At 36.1% G+C, this 23,171-nt stretch overlaps 1 protein-coding gene across 1 annotated transcript in view; it reads left to right on the top strand.

Moving 5' to 3' along the window:
• Nucleotides 1-23,171, top strand: part of LOC131561102 (adhesion G protein-coupled receptor A3-like) — a 252,571-nt gene that overhangs the window by 77,700 nt on the left and 151,700 nt on the right. The window contains exons 3-4 of the mRNA XM_058810235.1: nt 16,532-16,603; nt 20,361-20,432. Of these exons, the coding sequence (XP_058666218.1) occupies nt 16,532-16,603; nt 20,361-20,432 (144 nt within the window). The remainder of the gene's footprint in view (nt 1-16,531; nt 16,604-20,360; nt 20,433-23,171) is intronic.

The following is a 23,171-nucleotide window of genomic DNA, read 5'->3' as shown; positions in this document are numbered from 1 at the left end:
CATAGCATTGTTTCAATATATCATTTATTTTCAAAAGAACTTGAATCGTGGCCATAGAATGTGCTTTATGTGCACGCTTTGTTCTCAAATAGAAGCCTGCAGGATCTCAAACAATTAAAAAGAAGTTGTCATTCCAGTTGCTGAAATGCTAGTTGGGGATAGTTTGGGAACAGCTCCAAGGGACATGCCTGGGAGGGTGGACCTGGATAGCAGATTGTTTTTAAGAAAACATCCTTCTTCTGAGCGATTCTGTGTAAAAGAAGAAAGAGACCATTGAAATCCATTAAAAATACTTTGTATTTTTTGAAATGGTTTTTAAAGCTTAGAGAAAAATGGACCAGCTGGACTAAGGATCTTAATACACTGCACAGTAGTTATCTGTTTTCAGGGTGACACAGCGGACATTTATAAATACCAGAAATGTTGGCCTGTGCCCGGTTTGGGTTCATGAGTTTTTGTTTTGGTGGGGTTTTTTCAGCAGTGGGACAGCCTTTTTCTGCTACTCAGAAAGCTGCAGATATCTGATATTTCTATCGGGAATTACTGTCCTGTAGAGCTTTTATGAATATTTTGTCTTCCTAGTAAATTATTTAAGCTGTGTTTGATTAGTTCAAAGGAAAAAAAGGTTATAACAATAAACATGGTCATCACATTCCCCATTTTTCTGAAAGTAATTAAGACTCTACTGGCATGAGTTCATACTATGGTAGCCTATATATCTTGTGCAGATCCTGAACACTGGTGTCACATATACATTAGATAAGTCAGAATGAACAGATTAGTTGGGAAGGAGGATTTTGGTGTAACCAGTATCATGAACAGACTGTGCCCAAAGAAATGCTCACAGTTTATAGCATTAGCTTCAAATGAACTCCAATATCAGAGCAATCTGGGACACTTTCCTTTATGTAAATCATGTAATTTAAGTTTTGTTTCAGCTTCTACCTTGTATTTCTGTTGTGTTTGAAATAATTGAAAGACAAGAATTTCTTTGACTGCATTTTAGTCTCTCAGAGGTCAGTGACAAAACTTGGATTAATTTTATTCTGATCTCTTTAGGGCAGGGAACATGAGATTTTTGGCTGATCCTACAGATGATTGTATATGGGTGAGCTCATGACCTGTCATTCTATATATATCCAGAATAGGAAAAAAATGTGTTTGCACAGCACAAAAGAGCTCCAGCCTTGACTGGGGCCTTCTGGAGTTTTCTGTATTTTCTTTTGTTGCTGTTGTTGTTCCTGGAAACAAGCGATTTGGCCAAAAATATACAAAAGTACAAGAATACTTTTAGTTCTAGTTGATGCAACCCTGGATATCAGCTTCTGTATTTTATTTAACATGTAAATGGCCAGATTTATTAGCTTAGTGGAATGTAGCTGTACTTGGTCATGTCTAGTTGTTCTATAACGCTGTGTTTCTAGATAGTTAACATGTACTGTAGTACCCCAGCCTCTTGGTAAATCAAGAGTAACAACTTAATCCAAATGTTTACCTGATTTCTAGATGAATTGCAGTACTATAACTTCAGACAAACTCCAATATTGAAGATACAGTAAAATTAAAAAAGTGGCAAATTAATCACCCATACAAATGTTTAAATTCTAATATCTTGCCATGAAACAGTTCAAATCCCTACTGAAATGAGTGCACAGTTCAGTACATAGTCTCTCAGAATCTATGATATATGAAAATTACTTTTAAGAATTACCTAATTCTCTTTTGTTCTCTGCACTTGTAGGTACTGCGTCACGGAAAAAATTTAATTCATGCCACCTATATAACGTGGGTTTGGATCAGTCACCCACACATTGCATAGAGTAAAAGTTAGAGTGATTATATTTAGCTCAACAAGAGGAGCCTTCATCTAAAAAAAGCCAAAAAACCTACCTGTCATCTGTCAACATTTCCAACTCATATTTTTTTTATAGCAGCATTCACCAAGCCAACACTTAAAAGCAATAAAATGAATAGTTAAATACATTTTCTATTGTATAAATACAGTACATTTTCTATTTCATACATAAAAAACAAGAGCGTTGTCATCATCAGTTACGGATAAATACATGATTGCAACTAAAACTGCTGAATTTGTCTAATGATGAGGGATTTTGTTGGATTTTAAACTTGTAGATTTTGAAAACTACTACTACTAAACTTTATCTACAGAATATTTTTGAAACCTGCGTAAAAATTCCATTATCACTTTCATTGTTGACTATTAATATTTTGATACATAATTTACATTTAAATTTCTTGAAAGCCATATAGACTATTGTAAGTTATCAGGAGAGCTTGTGGTTAGAGAGGGAGATAAGCTTCTCATTTTTTGGTCCTCTGTGCAATCGATGTCCGTATGTGGTTTTATTAGAATGCTGAAAATTTCAAAATCAAGATATTTTTAATATACTTCTCTTGAGCTGAAAAACTTATTTTCAAAGTAAGTGAAAGAGACTTAACTGCTCTCTACTCTTTTGGTTATTGTATGAGTTCTATTTTTCTTGAGGACGATTGAAATGCTGTGTAACGTTTATCTTATTTCATACACTATTTGGCAGGAATGTGTTGGTGTAGTTACTTTCACAAAGTGAAAATCCGCCTCTTGCCTTCTCTCCCTCATGCTTGAACGTCCTCAAAACAGAGACAAGTGAGTGATGAAATTTGGGCCTATGTGCTTGCCTTAATATATATATTTTCAAATCAAAAGACTGCTGAAAAAATTTCACAGCAAGACTGTTGTCCTTTTAGGACAGTCCTCTTGTTAATGAGTCTGTGTCCAAACAATGGCAACATTTCTTTTCTTTGTATTTTTAATTACATTGCCTAGGTAAGAGCATAATTACTTTGGCATTGTATTTGATTTTCACACAATTTTTCGTAATTGACATTGTAAAGACAAATTATCTTTAGTTTCTTGATGTGAAAAATACTATATATTGATGGATGAGCATGTAATCTGTGTGAAAAATGTTTTGTTAAATCATTAACACTAGGTTGTTTGTCTGTCGAATCAACGACCTTTTGATGGCAACAGAGATTTCACTGTAATAGTTTTTAATATTCTTCTTTTCCCATTAGGGCAAGGAGCACCAGTTTTAAAGCAGCCTCTCTTTCACTTTGATATGAATAGATAAATTGTCAAAGCTGCCAACAAGAATGCTTCCTAACTACAGGGTACGTTGTGAGCAACACTGCATACAGTGTTCTTGCTGGTAAACACAAACTGTGCACAGTTAATGCTGCAGCTTCGTTCTCATCCTTCCCATCCTGAATTTAATGAGCTGAGCACTGATGAGGTTTTTGAGAATTGGGTTAGTGTGTGCTGAGTGGGAGACAGATAGGGAATGACATTTTTTCTGAGTTGCCCTTTCCCACCACTTATCAGCAGAGGGGAAAGGATAAGAGTGGAATATGTGCATAGTGTATATTGTTCCAGATATAAATACTATTCTTCAGAATTAACCCTTTTAAAGTGCTCTATATGGAAAAAGAAACGCAAAATCATATTTAGCCTCAAGATCCATGTCTTTATGAAATTATAAATTGGTTTTAGAGGTATTGCCTGCAGTGTTTCTTATGGGTATTGCACTGTGCTATTACTTAGAAATTGGAGTAGCAATCCCAAGCATGTACCTTAGCACTCTGTGCTGGAAAGGAGCAAGTGTCACATTAATTATGCTCTCTGCTCTGCTTTCTCACCCCTGTCTTGGGTTTTCTTGCTGGATTGAAGAGAAAGTTGATTCTTGTCTTGGCCTATTTCAAAGCCATCTGAAAACAGCTAAAAACAAACTAAACCCAGCCAAATGGGTAGTAAATAATAAATACAGCTCTTAAACAGAAAATTTAGCACCTTGCTAGCTGAGGAAGTTGCTAAAACTCCCATCAGCAACCAAATATAGTAGACTTAGTGCTTCTCAGCACTGTCACGTGTAGAACAGATACTTGGCTTTAAAAATGTAGTTCTCAGCTATTCTTTGGAGGCCTAAGCTCTTTATACAGTGAGTAGGGAGAATTAGATCTGTAAGAAGAGAATCCAAACCAGCCATCATGGCTGAGGGACTGAACAGGAATTGAGCCTTTCAGAAGTGCTGAAGCCTGACAAGTTTTTTTCCTGGGACTGGGATTTGCAACCTAATACTTGTACTGAAACCATTCCTCTTTAAAGGCATAACTGACTCCATATTTTATTTGAAACGTGGTCGTAAAAGAAGGTAACTGTGCTTTCTCTACTGGCCTGATGGCTGGAGTATCTACTCTGGAAGAGAAGGACTCAGGTTCAGCCTCTTCAGCCTGAGCACATCACACATTCACTGGCCTCTGTGGGAAAGGCCTTAACCAGGATGTAGAGCTTGTTGAAATGGAGCTGTGCCAGTGTGTATTCAAGTGTTCAAGATTTATGGGGCCAGAAAGAAAAGAACAGAAGCAGACAAGTGCCAAGGGTATTTCTTTAACAAGGAGATAATTGGTTTTGCTGTAAACAATTGTTTGATAACATATAAAAATACTGTTTTAGGGAGCAGAGATCCCAGCTAGTTTCTTTAGCTCCTGTGTATTTCAAATGTAGTTATCCACCCCTTCTGGTGGAGGGTACCAAAACAGTGTCTTCCGTTTCTCCAGCTGTCATTGGTTCTCGTAGGAATGCTGCATGGCAATATTTCACCCTTCCCTTTGATGCTGGGCTGTGCTTTGCTGTCATGGCTTTGCCAGTGGCATCCTCTCAGCCTGCCTGGCCCTGCAGCGAGCCATGGTGTCTGCAGGTCTTGCCTGCAAATCCCAGAAGGGCTCTTGTGTGTCACCAAGCTCTGAGGTGTTGGGCATGCCCAGCACCCTTTCTGAAATTTGGGGAGTTGAAAAGAGGAGGCTGAAGTAGCTGCAGCCATTGGGACACGTAGGAGGTGAAGTGGGGGCTGTGAATTGCACTCTGGGACTCAGAACCAGTGCTCCACTCAAGTTTTACTTTAGTTGTCTAAGTGCTTTTTTGGACCCAGGCCAGCACTTTCCCTGCCATTCTCCGGGAAACCAGTGTATTTTGTCATGGCCCTGCTAGGCATTAAGTCCTTTCTGACTCTGATATGCTTTGAGTACCTGAAAGTGTTGAAAATTATTTCTGCCATTCAGGGCAATTGATTTGAAGAAGAGATTATCCAGTCCTGCTTTTAGTTTCAGCAATGTTTGTGTGCCAGTTTGTGAATGCTTTACATGACTTGACTGGCTGTGCCCCAGCATTCTTTACTGATACTGCTTGTATGACTTTAACAAGTATTTTATGTCTCAATATTGGCTAAATGAAAATAACTTAGAAAAGGAAGACTCTCTAAATAATGTGTGCATTATTTATGGAGCTCTATGCCAGCTGTTGCTAATCTGCTGAGGTGAGTTATAGTAACAATTCTCAGGAATTCTCTCTCGAAATTTCAAAATACAAATTAAATTCAAATAGAAAAGTTGGAGTGACCTGCTCTCCAGCAAGCCAGTTTTACATCAGGCTATCTATTAGGGAGATTTCTGGGCATCTTTTAATAAAACAGTTGGATTCTGCTAGTGTACAAATAGCTATAAAGAACTTTAATTCACCATTACCTAGAATTGAAATCAGCATCACAGAGTTAGAGCTCAGCTGAGAAGGTTTGAAACCACTTGAAAGAAATTACAACATAGAAAAAGAAATGTCACTTTGAAGCAGCATTGTTTCCCCAATAATAAATGTCTCCTAAAGAGAGAAATATTTTTGTGGTTTTGAATAAGAAGGAGACATGGCAGGGTCCAGGGTCAAGTTCAATTTTCTTGAAGTAAAATAGCCATGAGGGGAGTTGCTTTTGCAGAAGATGAGTTGAGAGGCTGATGTACCACAACCCAAACTGCATACTGAGCAGTTAATATTGTTTCAAATAAAAGAACATAGTTTCATTATTAAAAGAATAGAGACTAATAAAAGATATTATGCTTTGTAATTTTTCCATTGGTGGATGTTGTTCTGTTCTCCTATCAAAGTCTTTGGAAGAATAACAAAGTGTAGCCCTACTGATGTTTAGTAATATAAAGCTTAGTTTATGAAGGACTAGTGAAGCCTCATCTGTGCAAGTTTCCTTCATTAAGAGATGCAGGAGATATTTGAAATACATGATCTAATGTAACTTGATCATTAATTATTACTTACATATTTACTACTACTACTGTTATTATATAAAATTATTAAAATTATATGTATTATGTAATTTAAATACTTTGAAGTGTTCTCTATGCTATTGTATTTTGCTGGTACAATATTCATTATCTTTATGCTCCACATATCTCATATAATCAAGATATTTTTGCTTTTATATACCTTATTTGCTATATTATGACTTTAATAATAATAATATATATCTTTATATATCACATTAATTATCCTAGTATCTAAAAGTTTCATAGGAAGACTACAGAAGAATTAATACAATTACATTTTTAGTAAAAATTAAGTTTGCAAATGATAATCATAAATCATAATTCAATAATTCATTTTGCTGGACAATAATGTCAAGAAGCTGTTTTTATTTTTTGTCTAAAAACATTTATATTCCAGTCTAGTGCTGTGAAGTGTTTTATGAGTAGGCACTGGATCCACCACCTTTTAAAAGGACAAAACATGGTGTGTTTTTTTACTTGTGTAAAAGACTAAAATGTTTCAAAATGGGAGGAATGAATATAAGACACATAATTTTGTTAAATGTAATCCCAGGGAAATTGTTTAGTGGAAATACATCTTCAAAATTATTACAGTTGCTGCATGAACATGAAACAGTAAGAACATGACAAAAGCCAGGAATTTCTTCTTGAAATTGAGAGGATAGGAATGTAAGCAAAGGGAATGAAATGCAGGGTAAATTACTACTGGTTAAAAGTGAGAGAATTGATTAGAAACAGAATGAAAGAAAGTTGTGTTAGACAACTGCAGGCTGGAATGAAAGGTTATAATTTGCAGATCACTTTTGGTGTCAATTTAGAATTAAAAGCATCTTTCCTGTTGTTAGTGCAAAGCACTTGCACCATTAAGTAAAATGCCAGTTCCTCAGGGTCAGCTGTAGCTGCATTCCTGACCCAGAGCAGTCTAATGGTTTATGGGTTTAGATACATTTATTTGATGTAAGAGTTGTTATTCCAAGGAATTACTTTTAAATGCCTCTTAAAATGCAGGTATGTAAGACTACTTGGCAGTGTTTCTTAGGAGTTTTGGATGAACTCTTGTTGTTGAGTCATAGTTTTCCTGCAGTATGAAGTTTTACTTTATGAAACAGTTCATTAGACACCAAAACAGTTCTTGACTTAGCACAAACTTTAAGACTTTTATCAGGGCATTTTATATTAGGAAAAATATAAAGGCTATTCTATATAAAAAATAAAAATTAAATATTATATAAAAATTAAATATTGTGATAAGTGACAGGAATATAAGATAAACTCACTTGTAAAGTTAGTTTATAGGGCTGTCTAAATCATGAACGATTTCTTTTCCCTGGGATTTTTTTTGAAATGTACGTAACATAATTTAGCTGTATTTCAGCACATCACTTAATTAAATTTATGGATATCTCAGCTTCTGTTTCCTGTTAGGACCACAAACAGTTCTCTTAGTCTGATGTGCAGTCAGCCAAGGTCAGCCCACCCCAATGATCTATCCATCTGAAATGTTATGTAGTGATGTCATTAAGATAACACTTGATTTGTGTCAGACGCTGTCATCCTTTAAGAAGATGTAGCAAGAGCAGATTTATAAATACACGTGTTAAAGTAGCCACCACAAAGTCCCTTTTCTTCCACCAGATTCTTGCTCAGCAATGAGGCTCTCCCAGAGCTCCAGCAGCCCTGGGGTTTGTTAAGAGGGCTGCTCACACCTAACCACCAGCTTTTGTGTGCCCCCATGCCCGGAGGAGGGTGTGCTGAGTAAACTGAATTATTTGTGGGAGAGAATAGCTGGATCCCAGGCCTGACCTAGGAAACCTGTGGAAACAAAGCACTGTTTCTGAGGGCCTGAGGGAGAGGTGGTGTGATGAAAGTAGAAGAGATGCCACGAAATAAGGTATGAGTAAATAAGCTGGGAAAAGTTCTGTTGCTCCATGTGGTGAGAAGGATTGATAAGGAGAGGATGCCTCACTGAACAAAACATGCCAACAGCTTTCAGCAATAATGATCTCCAACAATAACATAGTTCTTCTTTCCCTGCATCCTTTTTTGTGTTTTCTTTCCTGTTTCCTCCATTTTTTTGGTGTTCTTTCAGGCTATGAAGACCTGTGAGTGTTCCTGTGGCCCCAGCTTCTATTGTGTTTTATTATGTCTGTGTTGATTTTTGGTTGGCTTTTCAATAATCTTTGCATATCCTAAGGCTGAATAACTGAAACTTTCATATAAGCAAAAGAAAATTTGTTTTAAAACCCTATGATTTTGCCTAAAACACTAGTGGATGAAACAAGGCATGAAAATCACTGAAAAAGAACATTTCAAGTGGGACCAACAGAGACAGGTTAAGTATGTGCCAAGTTATTTATAATAGAATATATTTTGACTTGAAATAATTATTTGCAGTTCTGAGATAGAAGAAATAAGATTTTTTAGTTTCTTTAAAATAATTTTTACTTGAAAATCTCAACATACACATGATATAGAATATAAAGTATATGGCAATGAATTTAAATAATGGGGAGATATTATACATTCACATAGAACCTCTGGTCATATTTTTCAGCTCATATATAGTTTGCTCATCTGTATTTTACATGAAATCTTAGCAAAAAGTATTTTAAAATTTCTGACATTTACCTGCAGGAAAGTGCAATTTTATAAAATGTGCACTGAAAATACTCAAGGAGGTTCTGCAGAGGGCTCACATTAACCCTCATTTCTGCAGAAGACAATTCTGCATGCCTTCTCATTAGTACATGTGGTTAGTTTTTGAGAAGCTAAAATTTGTCTGTGTTATTACCAAAGACCCAGTTTATATAAAACAGGACCTTCTGGGGAAGGATTCTCAGACCAGTCTTCCAGCAAGATTTAATTCCTCTGAGTTAAACTGCTTATAGACAATTCTTGCCTGTTATCCTAAAACTCCTTACTGGCAGTTTAAATTGACAGGATTTCTGTGCAATTAATGTTGCCTCTGACACTGACTGAATGAAGGGTTCAGGTGGTTTCTATATTTGTTTCCCCGCTCCTGTTCTGGAAAGGGCTTCCTTCTCTATACGATGCTGGAATGCATCTGGGCACTGCCGTGTTCCCAGGTAAACGGGAGCACCTGGAGATGGGTGGAGATCTCTGCGGTGTTGCCTTGTCCCCAGTGCTGCTCATGTCTCCCATCATGAGCTGAATAATCACTGCAGGTCCCTGGACTCAGGGTCTATGTCAGTGTCCCTGTTCTTTGTGATATTGTTAATTAAGATTCTTTCTCTTTTGATGAAGCAAAAGTAAGTAGGAAGAAAGATGGAGATGCTCCTTGACATTTTTTTAATTGATTCATCTTGGGTTTTGAAGTGTTCTACTTCTCTATTATGAAAACAGTAGAATGAAATAAATGCTGTAGGAAAGGTGATGCCTATTTTCTTGATCTACACAGACTAATAAACTGTCTTAATTTTGGCTCAAAAGCACTCCTAGATTAATCTGTGTGCCATCTGCAGGTACTTATTTTTCCTTTACACCTCAGGCTAAAATTCATTCCTCTTTTCTTTGGATGTTTTAAGTCCTGTAATCTCAAATTGAAATTCAATAACGAATCACTTGTGGTTTTCCAGCTCAATCTTGATACAGTAACAGAAAAAGAATCGAATATTTCCTTAAAAAAGGCCCCACCCAAAGCTCCATGATACGATGGATGTATATTTTAAGGTTCTCTTATCTAACAAGAAACCACATTTCATTGCATTTCTGATACTTGGTATATAAAGGAAAATCTCCATATTTTATTATGAAAGATTAATTCAGATGCACTTCTGAAAATTTTGGATTAATTTCCAGTAATTCATTCTATTTTTGTACTATAATTCCAGAGTTTAAAATTTGACCTAGGAATGTTGAATACGCAGTGCTGGAAATCTGTAAAGCCAAAGCAGTGCAGTCTCAAAATGTGGAATAACTACTTCTTTCTCAATAGAAAGGGCATTTTACCCACTTTCTGTCTGTTTTACATTTTATTTGGTCTGTGTGTTTTGTTTAAAAAAAAAAAGGTTGAGCATACTTTTCCCCTGACTTTTAAATTTTCTTTACAGTTTTCTCACAGACTGGAATTAATCTCTGAACTCATTTATTTTTCTTCTTTTTCCTTTCTTCCCCCAATGGTTAGATTTTTTGCAAGAGGCATGGGGCACATGTCAAGGAACGTAAGCCGTGCTGAACTGCCTTCTAGGCATGAACACAGAGAGGAGTCCCAGTAGGTGCAGAATTTAAGGAGGCCTCTGGCTCTTTGCAGCTGCCAAAGGTTTCTGTGTTCCTCATGTCTCTCCACAGTTATGGACAGACACAAGTTCTGCCACTGTAATCAGCATAGTGCCAGATCTGTCACTGTACACCAAGGCCTTGGTGCCAGCAGGGAGGCATTTTCTGCTGGCACTGCAGAGTTATGGACGCCAAAACCCACTTTATCTGCTCTTAGCATTTATTTCTTCTGACCTTTCAGTCTTGCTTTAGCCCCATACAGTGGGGCTCCAAGTCACTGCTCCAAGTGACCCCTCCTTGGGGGCTGGGGGGCACAGCCACTCTGTCTTCAGTCCCCAGGTTAAAAGTGCCAAGCACCTGCTTCTGTGCCTAATGTGATCTCACCACATAGGTCTGGGTTTGTGGCATAAAAAAGAAAACATATTGGAACAATTGCATATGCTTGGAATGCTGAATTTTTGTTTCTTAAAAGCATGCCAAAATAGAAGAATACGGAAAGCGTAGATGATTTTTCTTCATTTGAAAATGCATTTAAATCTGAGCGATCAATAACAAAATGCTGAAAGTAGAGGCAGGTGCCAAACATCTTTGCACCTACATTCTGATTGTTCAATGCTATATTTAGAATGAAACTGCATTAATTAATCTTTTAAAATGTTATTTTTATCATATACATTATAAAAATGTATCAACAAATGTTGATACTGACAGTCTATCTTTTTTTATCTTGTTTTACCAAGTTTTTTAGTAATTTTTTTTCTTACTTGGCATGCTGCTCCTTCAGTTCAAATACCCTGAGTCTTACATTCTTGCTCTATGACTATTACTGTGAAAATGAAATAACTTATAAGATTCTATGGGATTCTTTGAGCAAGCAAACTACCATGAAGCTTCTCTCTGTTTTGTTTCAGCTGCCATTATTAGTACTTTGTTTTACACTTTTAGGCATGTTCCTAAATAATGAATAACTGCCAAATTACCACAGCACACTTGATGTGAATGAGTCATCAGCCTTAAATTAAAAACCAAAGTGTGATGACCTTTCTGTTGTTCTGCATATCATAACTGCCATCAAGTGATGAGTCTGAAACCTCTGATCTGTCATTAGCACCTTGAGCAGACAGCAGTCATATTTTTGTCTAGTCCTTAGGGCCTATTGTTTTAGGGAATCCAACCAATAATGGCTTGGATTAAAAAGGGGAAATTAAAGGAAAATGCATCATCAGCATGCTAAGCAAACAAAAGACCTATAGCCTCTGTGTCTGGAAAGGCAGATCATTATTGGACAATTATTGTCCATATTACTGTGCATGTTTATGTTTATTATCTGATGTTTCTAACTGAAAAGTGTTTTGTCTTTATCTCTTCGAAGTTAACTGAGATGTAAGCATAACTTTTCTGATTCTGGAAAGTAGGTTAAATATCTGCTCTCATAATTTAAAAAAGATTAAAATAAAGACAACAAAAGAACTTCCATGGAAGCACCTTAGTTAATTTAGTTACTGATGATGGTACCAGGTAACTGATGTTTAAAGTTTAAAGTGATGTTTAAATCTGCCTATTTAATGAGATATGTTGGTTCAACAATGCATTTACCAACAATGAGATTAAAATAAGTTTTGATTATATCTATGCCACCAGAGTACAAGAAAGGTACTGGTTCCAGTACAGATGGGTACCTTTGAAATGTTTTCAAAACTCATTTTGCCAATATCAACCCAATTGTTGTTTCTTGTATTCAGGAGTGCCAGCCCTGACTGTCACTGTCATGGTGGTAGAATAGGTGCTAACTATTATCTTCTATCACTGGCTATGCCTCTTTGCTACTGCAGTGACCATAATATTTTCTTCAGAGATCTCAAGTCTGCATTCATTTCTGCATTCATTTCTTGGGCAAAGGTGACATTTAGTTTAGCTGTAATATTTCACATGAGAAAGAAGTGGAAGACGGGACCTTATTTTTTTTGTTTTGTCTGTTGTTGTTTCATAGTAATATGCAAAATGTGGAAAGTCAGTCATATTTCATTGGTATTTGGCATCTGCTCAACAACTGATTGCTCTTCTCAGAGCTTTTTTGGAAAGTTTGCAGCACCATAATGACAGCTTTCTAAACACAGATGTCCTCTTGGTACAACCTATAATTTTTTATGAAAGATGTATCAATGTCAGGAATTTGAACAAAGTACTGGAATTAGTTGAATATTCTTGTTATGAATATGTATTCAAAAATATCTACAGTACTTATATTGTAAGTTGAAGAAAGAATATGCAATGTCTGAAGGCAAAGATGTAGGTACAAAACATCAGAATATAGTTTAAGATAAAGTGATTCCTTTGTTAATGGGCTGTCTATACTTCAGTGAACTTTTCCCCACTATGTTCTGTACTGTGTAAGTGCACACAGTGATCTTGAAGCATCAAGAATCTCAGGGATACATTCAGATAATCAGGGATTTGGCCACGGAAGATGTCTAACAGCTGAGAAGCCAGGACTAGTTACTAAATGTTCTTGTGATGTCCCATTAGTAGCCTGTTCCTCTTCTTTCATTTACCTCTCAGCTAAGCCATCAGGAAGTGAATACTTCGAACACAAATTCCCTCTCCTCAAGTCAGCTATTTTTCTTAGGGTTTCTCTTAAGAAAGTAAAAGTCAGTTGAGAGCTTAATGTGTAAATTGATAAAATTCCAGCATCCTGTGGTTCTTAGTAAATGAATCATTGATTGCATTTACCTGTGGGCCTATTATTTGCAAATACCTACAAATAAGAAGACAGTGCTTAATGGTTGTTGGATGTAATTTATGTCAGTTCAGACTTGCAGGTGAAAAGGAAAGTCTCCTCTGTAACCATTTGAGATTTTTTTTAATGATAACACAGTCCATTCTATATTGTTCTTCTACCTATTAAGGTCAAGTTAAGATCAGAGTGCCCTGCAGGAAGTTTATCTAGCAACTCTAATGATATTAGCAGAAACATAGCTCAATAAATATTTTCCCATTTTGATTTTGTGCAGCTCTGCAGCCAGGATATAAGTGCTGCAGTTTTTATGACTATGGCTAACTTCTTGTAGTTTCCCTCTATCTGTACTTGTACATGGCACTTGGTTTTGATTTAATTTCAGGTCTACACTCCCACACCACTAATGACACGTCATTCAGATTCAGAATAGATACTTTAAAGATAGAATACAGCATCAGAAAAGATGGAAAATCATAACTGTTAGTTAGAAAGTGCTTTCTTTTTGGACTTCAAATGGGTCATGCTGTGGTCATTCAATATTATGGTATTGGGGTTCTTTCACTTCTCTCTTGCTTTTGGTTGATGATAAAATCACTTGTCTGGTCTATGTGCATGTGTGTGGTCCAGCCTGGGCTGCTCTTTGGCTTCTCTTGGATCATGACCTTTTGCCAAACCTCAGCAGGAGCTCTTGGGGAAAAAATGTAAACATACAACCAAATTTACTCTGGTTTCTTTATTTAGCTCAGCGCAAGTTAATTCTAATTGCTATAAGGCTTCAATATGACAAACTTTTTCCTAAATCAGAAAGTGGGAGAAGCTAATTTAATAAGTTAATTATAGTAATTTAGTAACAAATACAAGTGGCTGGGAATAAAATGGGATGTCCTAATGCAGAAGTATGAATTTTTGGTTTTTAGCAGTTGTTAAATTTTTATTTTTTAATTTTAATCACATTAAAAGAAATGCTCAAGAATCACAAGGAATAAAACACCTATTTTGTTAGGCCAGAATTATATGGAAACATTATGCAATAATACTAATTGCTAAGAAAGTGCCAGAATTGTGGGCAGTGTAATTATCTACAATTTTCTGAGAACATCCTTACAAAAATGACCTACCTATTTTAAGTGTAATTTCCAAAATGAGGAAGCCAGATGTCTTGTTTGTGACAGTGTAAGTGATGGACACTTTTCCATGTAATGGTCTACCTTCTACTAACATTAAATGACCTTTTTTTCCCTGTGGGTGATAGTTGAGGCTTGGGCTGGTTTTTCCTATGTGGTTACAAGTTATGGGGAAACAGGGCAGTTTCCATAAACAAGAACAGAGAAGATTTCAGTAAATGGAAGGCATTTTGTCTACTAGGTTATTTTGACTGTCATTAAAACTCACCTGTCAACAGTTTGCCACATTTTATATTTGTTCTGAGCTGTTACCACTGGCTACGAGAGCTGATCGCTTTGCCTGATTGCAACTTTCAGAAGATTTAGATGAGTTGGCAGTTAACATAGAATGTATGTAATTGATATAAGATTAATTATTAAAACTGGCAGTTTCCCCTACCTAAAATGCACATATTTGCATATGTACTATGCCTCTTAAGTTGTTTACAAGTGCTTAAACACTTCAGTGTAAAACTTGAGATAGATTTTTGCTTTGTCTTATGAGTTATAAGAATATGGCTGTTCTATCATGAAAACAGTATTCTTCCAGTCATTTTTATATGGATTTACTTCTGCAAGCTAAATAACTTCTTTGACCTGAGTAGTTACATATTTAACATACTGTACAAGCAAGAGGAGTAGACACAAATGTTCAGTATTGAATATTTGAATGTTAAAAAAAAATGAGGCTTTGACTCACCCACAGAACAAAAACCCTAAATCATCAAAAGAATAAACACTTGTGTAGATTAATTTTTGCCAAACAAAAGACTCATCCTTGCAAGCTGACTCTGGAGAATGGTGTGCTGAACTTTTGTTTAAACAGTTTTATTTATGAGAAGGTGTGGAAAACTCACAGTTAAAGAAATGGTCAGAACTTCTTGAGTGAATGAAGAAAAAGAAAGATAAATCTAGTAGCTGCCTCTGATACCAGGGAACTAAGATGAAAATGTTTGACCACAAAATATTTAAAAAAAACCCTAAATCTTCTTCCAGTTCTTAAAGACTTCTTCAAGACTGTTAGTGTCTCAGGCTGAATGCTGAACTTGACTCTTAAAGAGTCCAGCTCAGATCTTAGTTAGGGAGAAATCACTCATCGACATTGTTTCTATAATAGAATGGGCATGAGATACAAGTTTTTGAAACTGTATTCAAGAGATGTACAAAAATGACTAGAAAAGTGCAGAAATATTTATGATTTTGACTTAGAAAATAAAATATATCCTTCTGGGAAATAAATATTTGGGATGCTGTATTCAGGCCAATCACAGGTAGTGAACTCAAGCTTTCAGCCAGAGTGCATTTTATCTGCAGTAAAAAAAGTTATAAATAATATTATTCCTATGTCTGTTGATCCATCCATGCTTTGGCAGAGTCAAGCAGTGTATGTGCTGTAATTTCTGAAGGTGGCCAGCCTGAGAATCAGCACTGAAATTAGTGAGCACCAGTTGCTCCCTATGAATTGCAAATTGTCAGAAGATGAGCACTGCCTACAAGAATTTACAACAGTTGTCTCCTAGGCCTGCTCATCTGGTTGCACTGAAGGCACTTCCTCAGGGTTCACATCACAAAAGTCTTTGAGACAGTTCAGCAGTGAATCTCTGTGGGGACTGAGCTGAGAGCAGTGCCATGGCCCCAAGCTCTGTGTCAAGAGCAGACAAGGTTACTAATGCCAGTGAAATATTCTTTATCTGTAAAACAGCCAATGCTCTGGATTGTCAGCAAGTGCAAAAGGAAGCACCAGTCTGCCAAATAGGAGAAAATGCCTGTATTTCAGAACAGAAACCTGACCTGTCTGTCTCACATGCCAACTGCTTTGCCTGCACTAGGTGGAATGAGAAATTTATTAAGTGTAAAGTGCACAATAAAATGAATAAGCAAGCTAAAAGGCTCTTGCTTTGCTGACTAATTACTTCATTCACTCATTGATTAAAACATTTTTTCTTGGGTGAGAATGGCTGGTAGGCTTGTTTTGAAAAGAATGAATAGGAAAAGAAGATTTAAAGCAAACAGATTTTTTTTAAACATCTAATCTTAAACATCTTGCTTAGAAAAATATGTTTTTATAAACTGTGGATGATGTACTGTTTTTGATGCTACTAGCTAAATTCTTAGTTTTAGCTAAGACAGATAAAGGTTAGAATTGCATTGCATTTCACACTCCACATGTGTAACAGTGGTAAAGTAGGTAAAATGATAATTAACTGCTCCTCCTATTATGTCTCTCTAGAGATCTGAAGAATAATTTGATCAGCACAATTGAGCCAGGGGCCTTCTATGGGCTTTCAGAACTGAAGCGCCTGTAAGTATTAATTCCATTTGAATTATTCTGAAAATTGTGTTTGTATCGACATTTCTATCCTTGGGCAACTCAAATATGCCACCAAGCAATAATCAAATAAGGGCACTGGCTGTAAAATAGAAAATCACACACTCTGCTTTTTACATTTACCATGCCTTTTTTCCCCTTCTTCCCCTTTGTTCTTCTTTTTCTTTTTTACCTTTTGCCATTTAAAATCATCAGTTTAATCTCTGGTAAGTGTACTAACACATACACCCACAAAGGTAAAAGCATGCCTAATTAATGACTAAGCAGAAGATATATCACTGTAGACATTAATCAGAAATATAAACAGTAGACAGAAATAAACACTAAACAGTTCAGATGTGTGTGAACAATGGTTTGTGCTACACTAACTTTTTTTTTTTTTGCTTTTATCATAAATCAGCCCTATCAAATACATTACTAGAAAGGAAACTTTGTCATACTGTAGAGTTTGTCTACCATTTTCCATACCATCAGCCTTGACTTTGCTTGATATTTTTTACTTTTATAACGGTTTTCTAAGGAAACACAATCTTACACAGTATATTCCCTGTTCATCATTCTTGCAATTCTGTCTTGGAAAAGGCTCTCATAGTACTTTGAGAAGCACTGGCTGATTTTTAAACTATGTTTTAGAGGGTAAAAATATCTAAGTTAGTAGGATTCTACAGCTGGGCATTTTTCTTTTAATTAACAAGGACTACAGACCCTCCTTAGTTGTACTCAGCATAAGGAAAAGTGAGATGAACCCTTTTTTAATTATAATTTTCCAAGTGACAGCTTCCAAATATCCGTGCACTGGCTAACTAGGCCATCAGCACATGCCAGGCATTTTCCAAGCCATCATGTGTGCTGTCTTTTGAGAAAACCTATTAGAAAACAAGGATTATTTTAATGAGATGGGAAGATTTAGACAAGAAGGAGAAGGATTGCAAATAGAAACAGAAAAATAATTTTACAAATCCTCTGCTTTTCTGCTGTGTGGTAGTCTTGAGCCGCTGTGTGCTGGGAGTGCTGCAGGTTTCTCTCTCTGATCTTGCTGTAGCTGTGTTTTCTAGTACCAGCCTCTCAGTTCTAGCGTGTTGCATAATAATGATGAAGCCAGAGTAGCATATACATTTTTAACACAAATAAGATCATTAGGTTTGAAGCTTCCTTGCTGGCTCTGTGTGCAGGGGTAGCAGTAGGATGCAACGATCAGGATGAGCGCTAATTGTTGCTTTGGCCGCGCACTCTAATAACACAACCCTGACCTCTTGTGGGAAAACCAGGAAACCTGCGCACGTCTGGGCTGCCCATCCCCTGAATGCACAGCTGGAGCCTTTAGGTCAGCCAGGAGAAGGGAATAAAGGGAGAGGAACTCATCAGGCATTGGACAAGAGAGAAGAGTCTTCAGCGCAGTACAATTGGCAATGTTGAGTTTTGTCATGCCAAATCTCAAAAAACCTCCTTACTGATATGCACAAGAAACACTGGGAGCAATTTAGAGACAGAATTGTTTAATTGCTGGACTACCACATTTGATACAAATCTGTGTAGTTCCATGGTAAACAAGAAAATATCTTCCCTCCTTCAGTGTGCAGCTGTTGGGAGGGAGACAGTAGAGCAAAAGGAATAAATAGTGTAAACTCCTGTTGAATATTGAATACAGTAATTGCTTTAAGACTATGCATTCATATCTCTTTATTTCCCATGTAAAATATAAATGATGCTGAGAAAAGCAGAAGCTGATTTAATGTGGGCAACTGCAAGAGAAATGGCTATGGCAAGTCAGACAGACAAGCTACAGGTTGTCAGAATGTTTTCTAAATGATTTGGAGATCTGTTATTATTTGTATGACAAACTGAATTATTTCCAGGGCTTACTCAAAAAGGTACACAAAAAATTAATGGAAATTGAAAAATTATGAATCACTAAAATTATGGCATTTGGTTATTCAACACAGAAGAGTTTTTTTCTGTAACATCAACTTTGTGAGTCAACGTTAGTAAGTTAATGTTTAACTCCTGAAAAGGAGCACCAGCTTTGTACATTATGGACTGAATTGTGTTTAATGTAACAGGTATTAGTCTGGGGAAAAGTGTAGCAAGTTGCCTTTTCTTTTTGCTAATGTTTTTTTTTTTGAAAATATGTTTTACAATACAGAAATTTCAGACACTGCTATATAACTTATGAAAATAGCACTTACTGAAGTAAACTTTGAGAAAATAACATTATTCTTTCATTTTGGTAAAAATGTGATTTTAATGTGTGCCTGTCTTAAAGAAATATGCACCCATATTGATTATTATAGACAAAATCTGCTTTTGCTACCCAGCTTATGCCCCACATTGTGATGCAATTGTTCCATATGTGTTCAGACTTTGCCTAGACAAAAGCAAAGCATTATATAACCAAGAATTCTGGGTAGGTTTTTTTGTATCTTCTAATGGAAAGATATGTAGATGCATATATATATATGTATTTGTCTTAAATTTGCATTTTTAGAGTTCCTATGTAGCTTTTATGAGGAGAAGTTAAAGAATAATGCTAACATGAAATTAATGCACTATATTGTATCCTCAGCTGTTCTCTACTTAATATCCTTGACAAGCATTTAAGAAATATTTTCATTCTAATGTGAGGTTTCATCATATACTTGCACAACAATATATTCTTTGTCTGATAGAAGACAACTTCATAGTGAACTCTAAAGAGATTGCCTTCATTTTCCAGCTAATTGAATGTGTTCCCATGAAAGCAGTAACTGGATTTGTCAAACTGCAACCTTTAGTCTTCCATTTGATTACTTTAGTATTCTCATGTATCAGTAGAAAAATATGGAATCTGCATAATGTAGTGAAGGAATCAGAAAACTACCTCTAAAAAATACATTCAAATCAATTTTAACATTTTTCCTGGTGGCATGATCACTTAAAATCCTTGCATAGTTGCAATTATTTTTTAAAAAATGTACTTGGTGAGAAGGAACATTTGGGTCAAGGTTGAAAACCAAATACATAAAAATCAAACTCTAATCTACCAAGGGGCATTATTCAGGGCTTTATCTCAATATGATTGCTTATATCTGTTTTTGTCTCCTTCCTGCAAGCATCCTGTACTCTATGTTGTGTGTATGGCTTATACAGAAAACATTTCTTCACTTTCTGCAGGCAAAAGTTATGGAATGTAATGCCTTTTACTGTTTGTGCTCTCAGAAAGCCACAGTATTGCTCTTTTAAGAGCTTGCCAAGTGCTTATCAAAACTGACCTCACTAGCTCAAAAATTAATTGCCTTCTGGTGTCTGTGATTTCAGCAAGAAAGGCTCCTGTTAATGAGATGAAACATGAGTAAACAGTAAAAAAAAAAAAGTCAGTTTTGGCTGAATATTGCATGGAACAAAATACATAGTATTCTTCCTAAGTTAAAAACTGCAGGTGCTGATAACTCTGATCAGGAAAATTCTGTATATTTGTAATATTGTTTTGCTTTTATTTACTGTATATATATAAAATCCCATGTTAATACAAATAGATGTCACAGTATGATTTGTGGAATATTGTTCAATACTGTTAATATAAAAGTTATTTAATCTATTTAATTCAGTTACGTTAAATTATGGGAAAAGGGTTTATTTTTAATTTGTCTCTAACTTTTTAAGTATTAAAAATATAGATGCTTTGTGTGATTATGTAGGTGTGTATATAAATAAGACAGACTTAATGTTTTATGGGATTTTTCGTTTGTTTCAGGGATCTTTCAAATAACAGAATTGGTTGCCTAACACCAGAAATGTTTGTAGGACTTAATAATCTTCACAAACTGTGAGTATAACACCAGTTTTGTTTTAAACAGAAGAAATCTCAATGGTCACATTACTGACCTGAGTATAGTTGGCAAGAATTACTTTATAAGAAAGTTGTAGGTTTTGTACTAAAAGGCCCCTGTCCTGAGCCTTTGATTGTGATGAGTTGAGATTTTAAATATTTTTTTTCTCTACTTGAATTGTAAAATCTATCATAAATGCAAAGAATTAAATTTCATTTCCACATAAAAAACAAGGCTAAACATGAAATTTCTGTTTGCATGTCTAAGAAACAATTAAAGTAAGTTGGCTGTAAATTTCCTGGCTGGGAAAGAAAAAATTCATAGGAAGAATCCTAGTTTAAATGGACATTTGGCAGAGCCCAGTAGGGCCCTGTATCTTTGTTCAGATCCGTCTTCATTCCTGAATGAGAAATAAATTCCTATACTGCATCCTATAGTATAGTCATTCCTATAATATTTGACAAATCTCATACTTTCTTTTCGTCTTCTCCAGCCAGTTATGGCATTTCCTTTGACAAAAAGGGAAGTCTTTCTAGAAAGATCTGCCATGAGGTCAAGATAACACCAGGTAAAAGGCTGAAGTCTGGCACACTTACAAATCCCAATTATGAGAGTAACTATGCCAGGTCTTCTGTGATGGAAACAAATGAGAACAGATGATGGGAAGAGCCTTGATAGCACATAATGAACAGGTGCAGCCTGCCCCTCCTTTTACTCATCTCAGATGAGGTGCCAAATTAGGCAAGCCCAACTCAGCTATTGAGAATTTCTATCTCTGCTTTTGTTGTGCACAGTGAACAGGACTGTGGCTATAAAGCCAGATTACCTTGGAAGGTAAGTTTAATTCAAGATGGTGAAGTCACGTTATTAAATGGAATGTGTTTCTAGTTGTTAGGAACAGACTCAATAGAAGCTCTTCAAATCCATGTTCTCTCAGAAAGATCTGAAATTTCCCATCACAAGTCTGCAAGACCCCATCTTAAAAGTTAAGTAGAAGTTCAGTACAGAACATTGGTCTCTTGGTGGCAAAGAGCAGAAATTCATTCCCAGAGAGTGCACAGCAGTTGGTCTGTGGCAGTGTTTGGCTGTACTATCCCTTTTCTCTGAAGCCCAGGAAAGAATGTGGCAGTGTTATCTCCACACCCTTCACCGATGCCAGAGATGCTGGGAAAAGGCACAATGTGCAGGCTGACTGCCCATGGTTCCTGGGCTGATCAAACCACACCATTACAGTTTCTTTTTGTACAGATTTGCTATATACCTGCTCCTTCTGGTAGCCCGAGTATCTGTCCCAGCATTGGCAATTTTTTTTCTGAGCTGTAAGGACCAGAGAGACTCACCAGTTCCCTCTACAGAGTCATTAACTGTATTTTCTTGCATCTACTCTCTTTGTGGGTCAGACTTTGACCCACATTTCCTTTTGAAATGGCTGTTTCCAGATCTTGCTGTATCATTTTCCTTCTGAGGCACCAGTTTATAACAGAAATTTGAATGAGACATTTCTTAAGTGTAGCTCCCAAGTGGCAGTCTAGTAGCATTTTTCACTTTGAATTATGTTATTAAATTAATTACAAGTCTCTTCATGTTTAAGAGGGTTCATCTCTTCTTGTTCTCCTTATTTTGACCAAACGTTGGTTTTGTTATTGCCAGATTTCATACTCATATTCTCTTAATGCAGTGAGGCAGAGTCATTGTGGAAAGCTCTAAATGCAACCACTCAGAAGACCATTTTGGCAGAGCATCAGCAATGTCTTACTCCCCTCCTTTCCACCTTGTCCATTATCTTACTTTGCTTTACAGTAAATGCACTTAACACCAGGTCCTTCACGCTTTTGTGGATATGATGTCCATGCTTCAGTGAAAAAATTATGATTCTGGTAACTGGAGACCTCTTAGTCTGGCCTCTTTCTATTTTATAAGTGAGTTTTGAAAGCAAGAAAAATGGAAAAAAAAAGTTGGCAAATCAGATATTGTTAAAAAATCAATATGTGGCTATAGATGCTTCATAATTTAATCATCTAAAGAGATCTTTAATCTTAAAAATCATAGTAATATATATGTAGGCTGTCTATAATATCTACTCTTTAATAATCTCTTAGTTACAATAGAGTAGTTTGTTGAAGTATCTTTTGCACCATGTCTTAGCATACTTTTCAGATTTTAAATTCTTCCTTCCACTTTGCTAAGCTTTTCCTGTTATCTTCTCTCCAGTTCTTTGATCTTTTAAAAATTTGAAATATTTTTTTCAAAATTTAAGATTTGGCTGTTAATCCATTTAGTCTACCTTCCATTTTTCTTATTTGGGTTTTAAATTGCCTTTCTACCACTGACCTAATAAATAGGTCCATCCTGCATTGTAGTCTGTGTGGCCTAGTGCTTTATTAATTACTTTATTTGTTTTATTAGTAGTAGTATTTCAAAAATCAGTCCTTAGGAAATCAGAGGCTTAGTAATAGTTTAGTCTACCTTATCCTTTCATCTGAAGTGAATCATTTCACAATTGCTGTGTCAAAAGCTTCAGCTGCCTTGCAGGGATTGTCCTCCTTACCAAACCAAAGCCCAGAGTACCACCACTCTTGTTGGGTCACTGAGTATTTTGTGAAGAAATACAGCCACAGTCCCAATCAAGAGGAAATGTCCCCTGCCATTCAGAGTATCACATGTTCCTTGATCTCAGAAATCTCATATAATGTCCTAAAGCTGGTAGTAATTATTTTGGACTGAGATCTCAATTT

This window comes from Ammospiza caudacuta, chromosome 9 (genome assembly GCF_027887145.1).
Source record: "Ammospiza caudacuta isolate bAmmCau1 chromosome 9, bAmmCau1.pri, whole genome shotgun sequence".
NCBI lineage: Eukaryota > Metazoa > Chordata > Aves > Passeriformes > Passerellidae > Ammospiza > Ammospiza caudacuta.
Note: the sequence above shows the minus strand (reverse complement) of the source record. Positions and strands in the feature narration are given on the sequence as shown.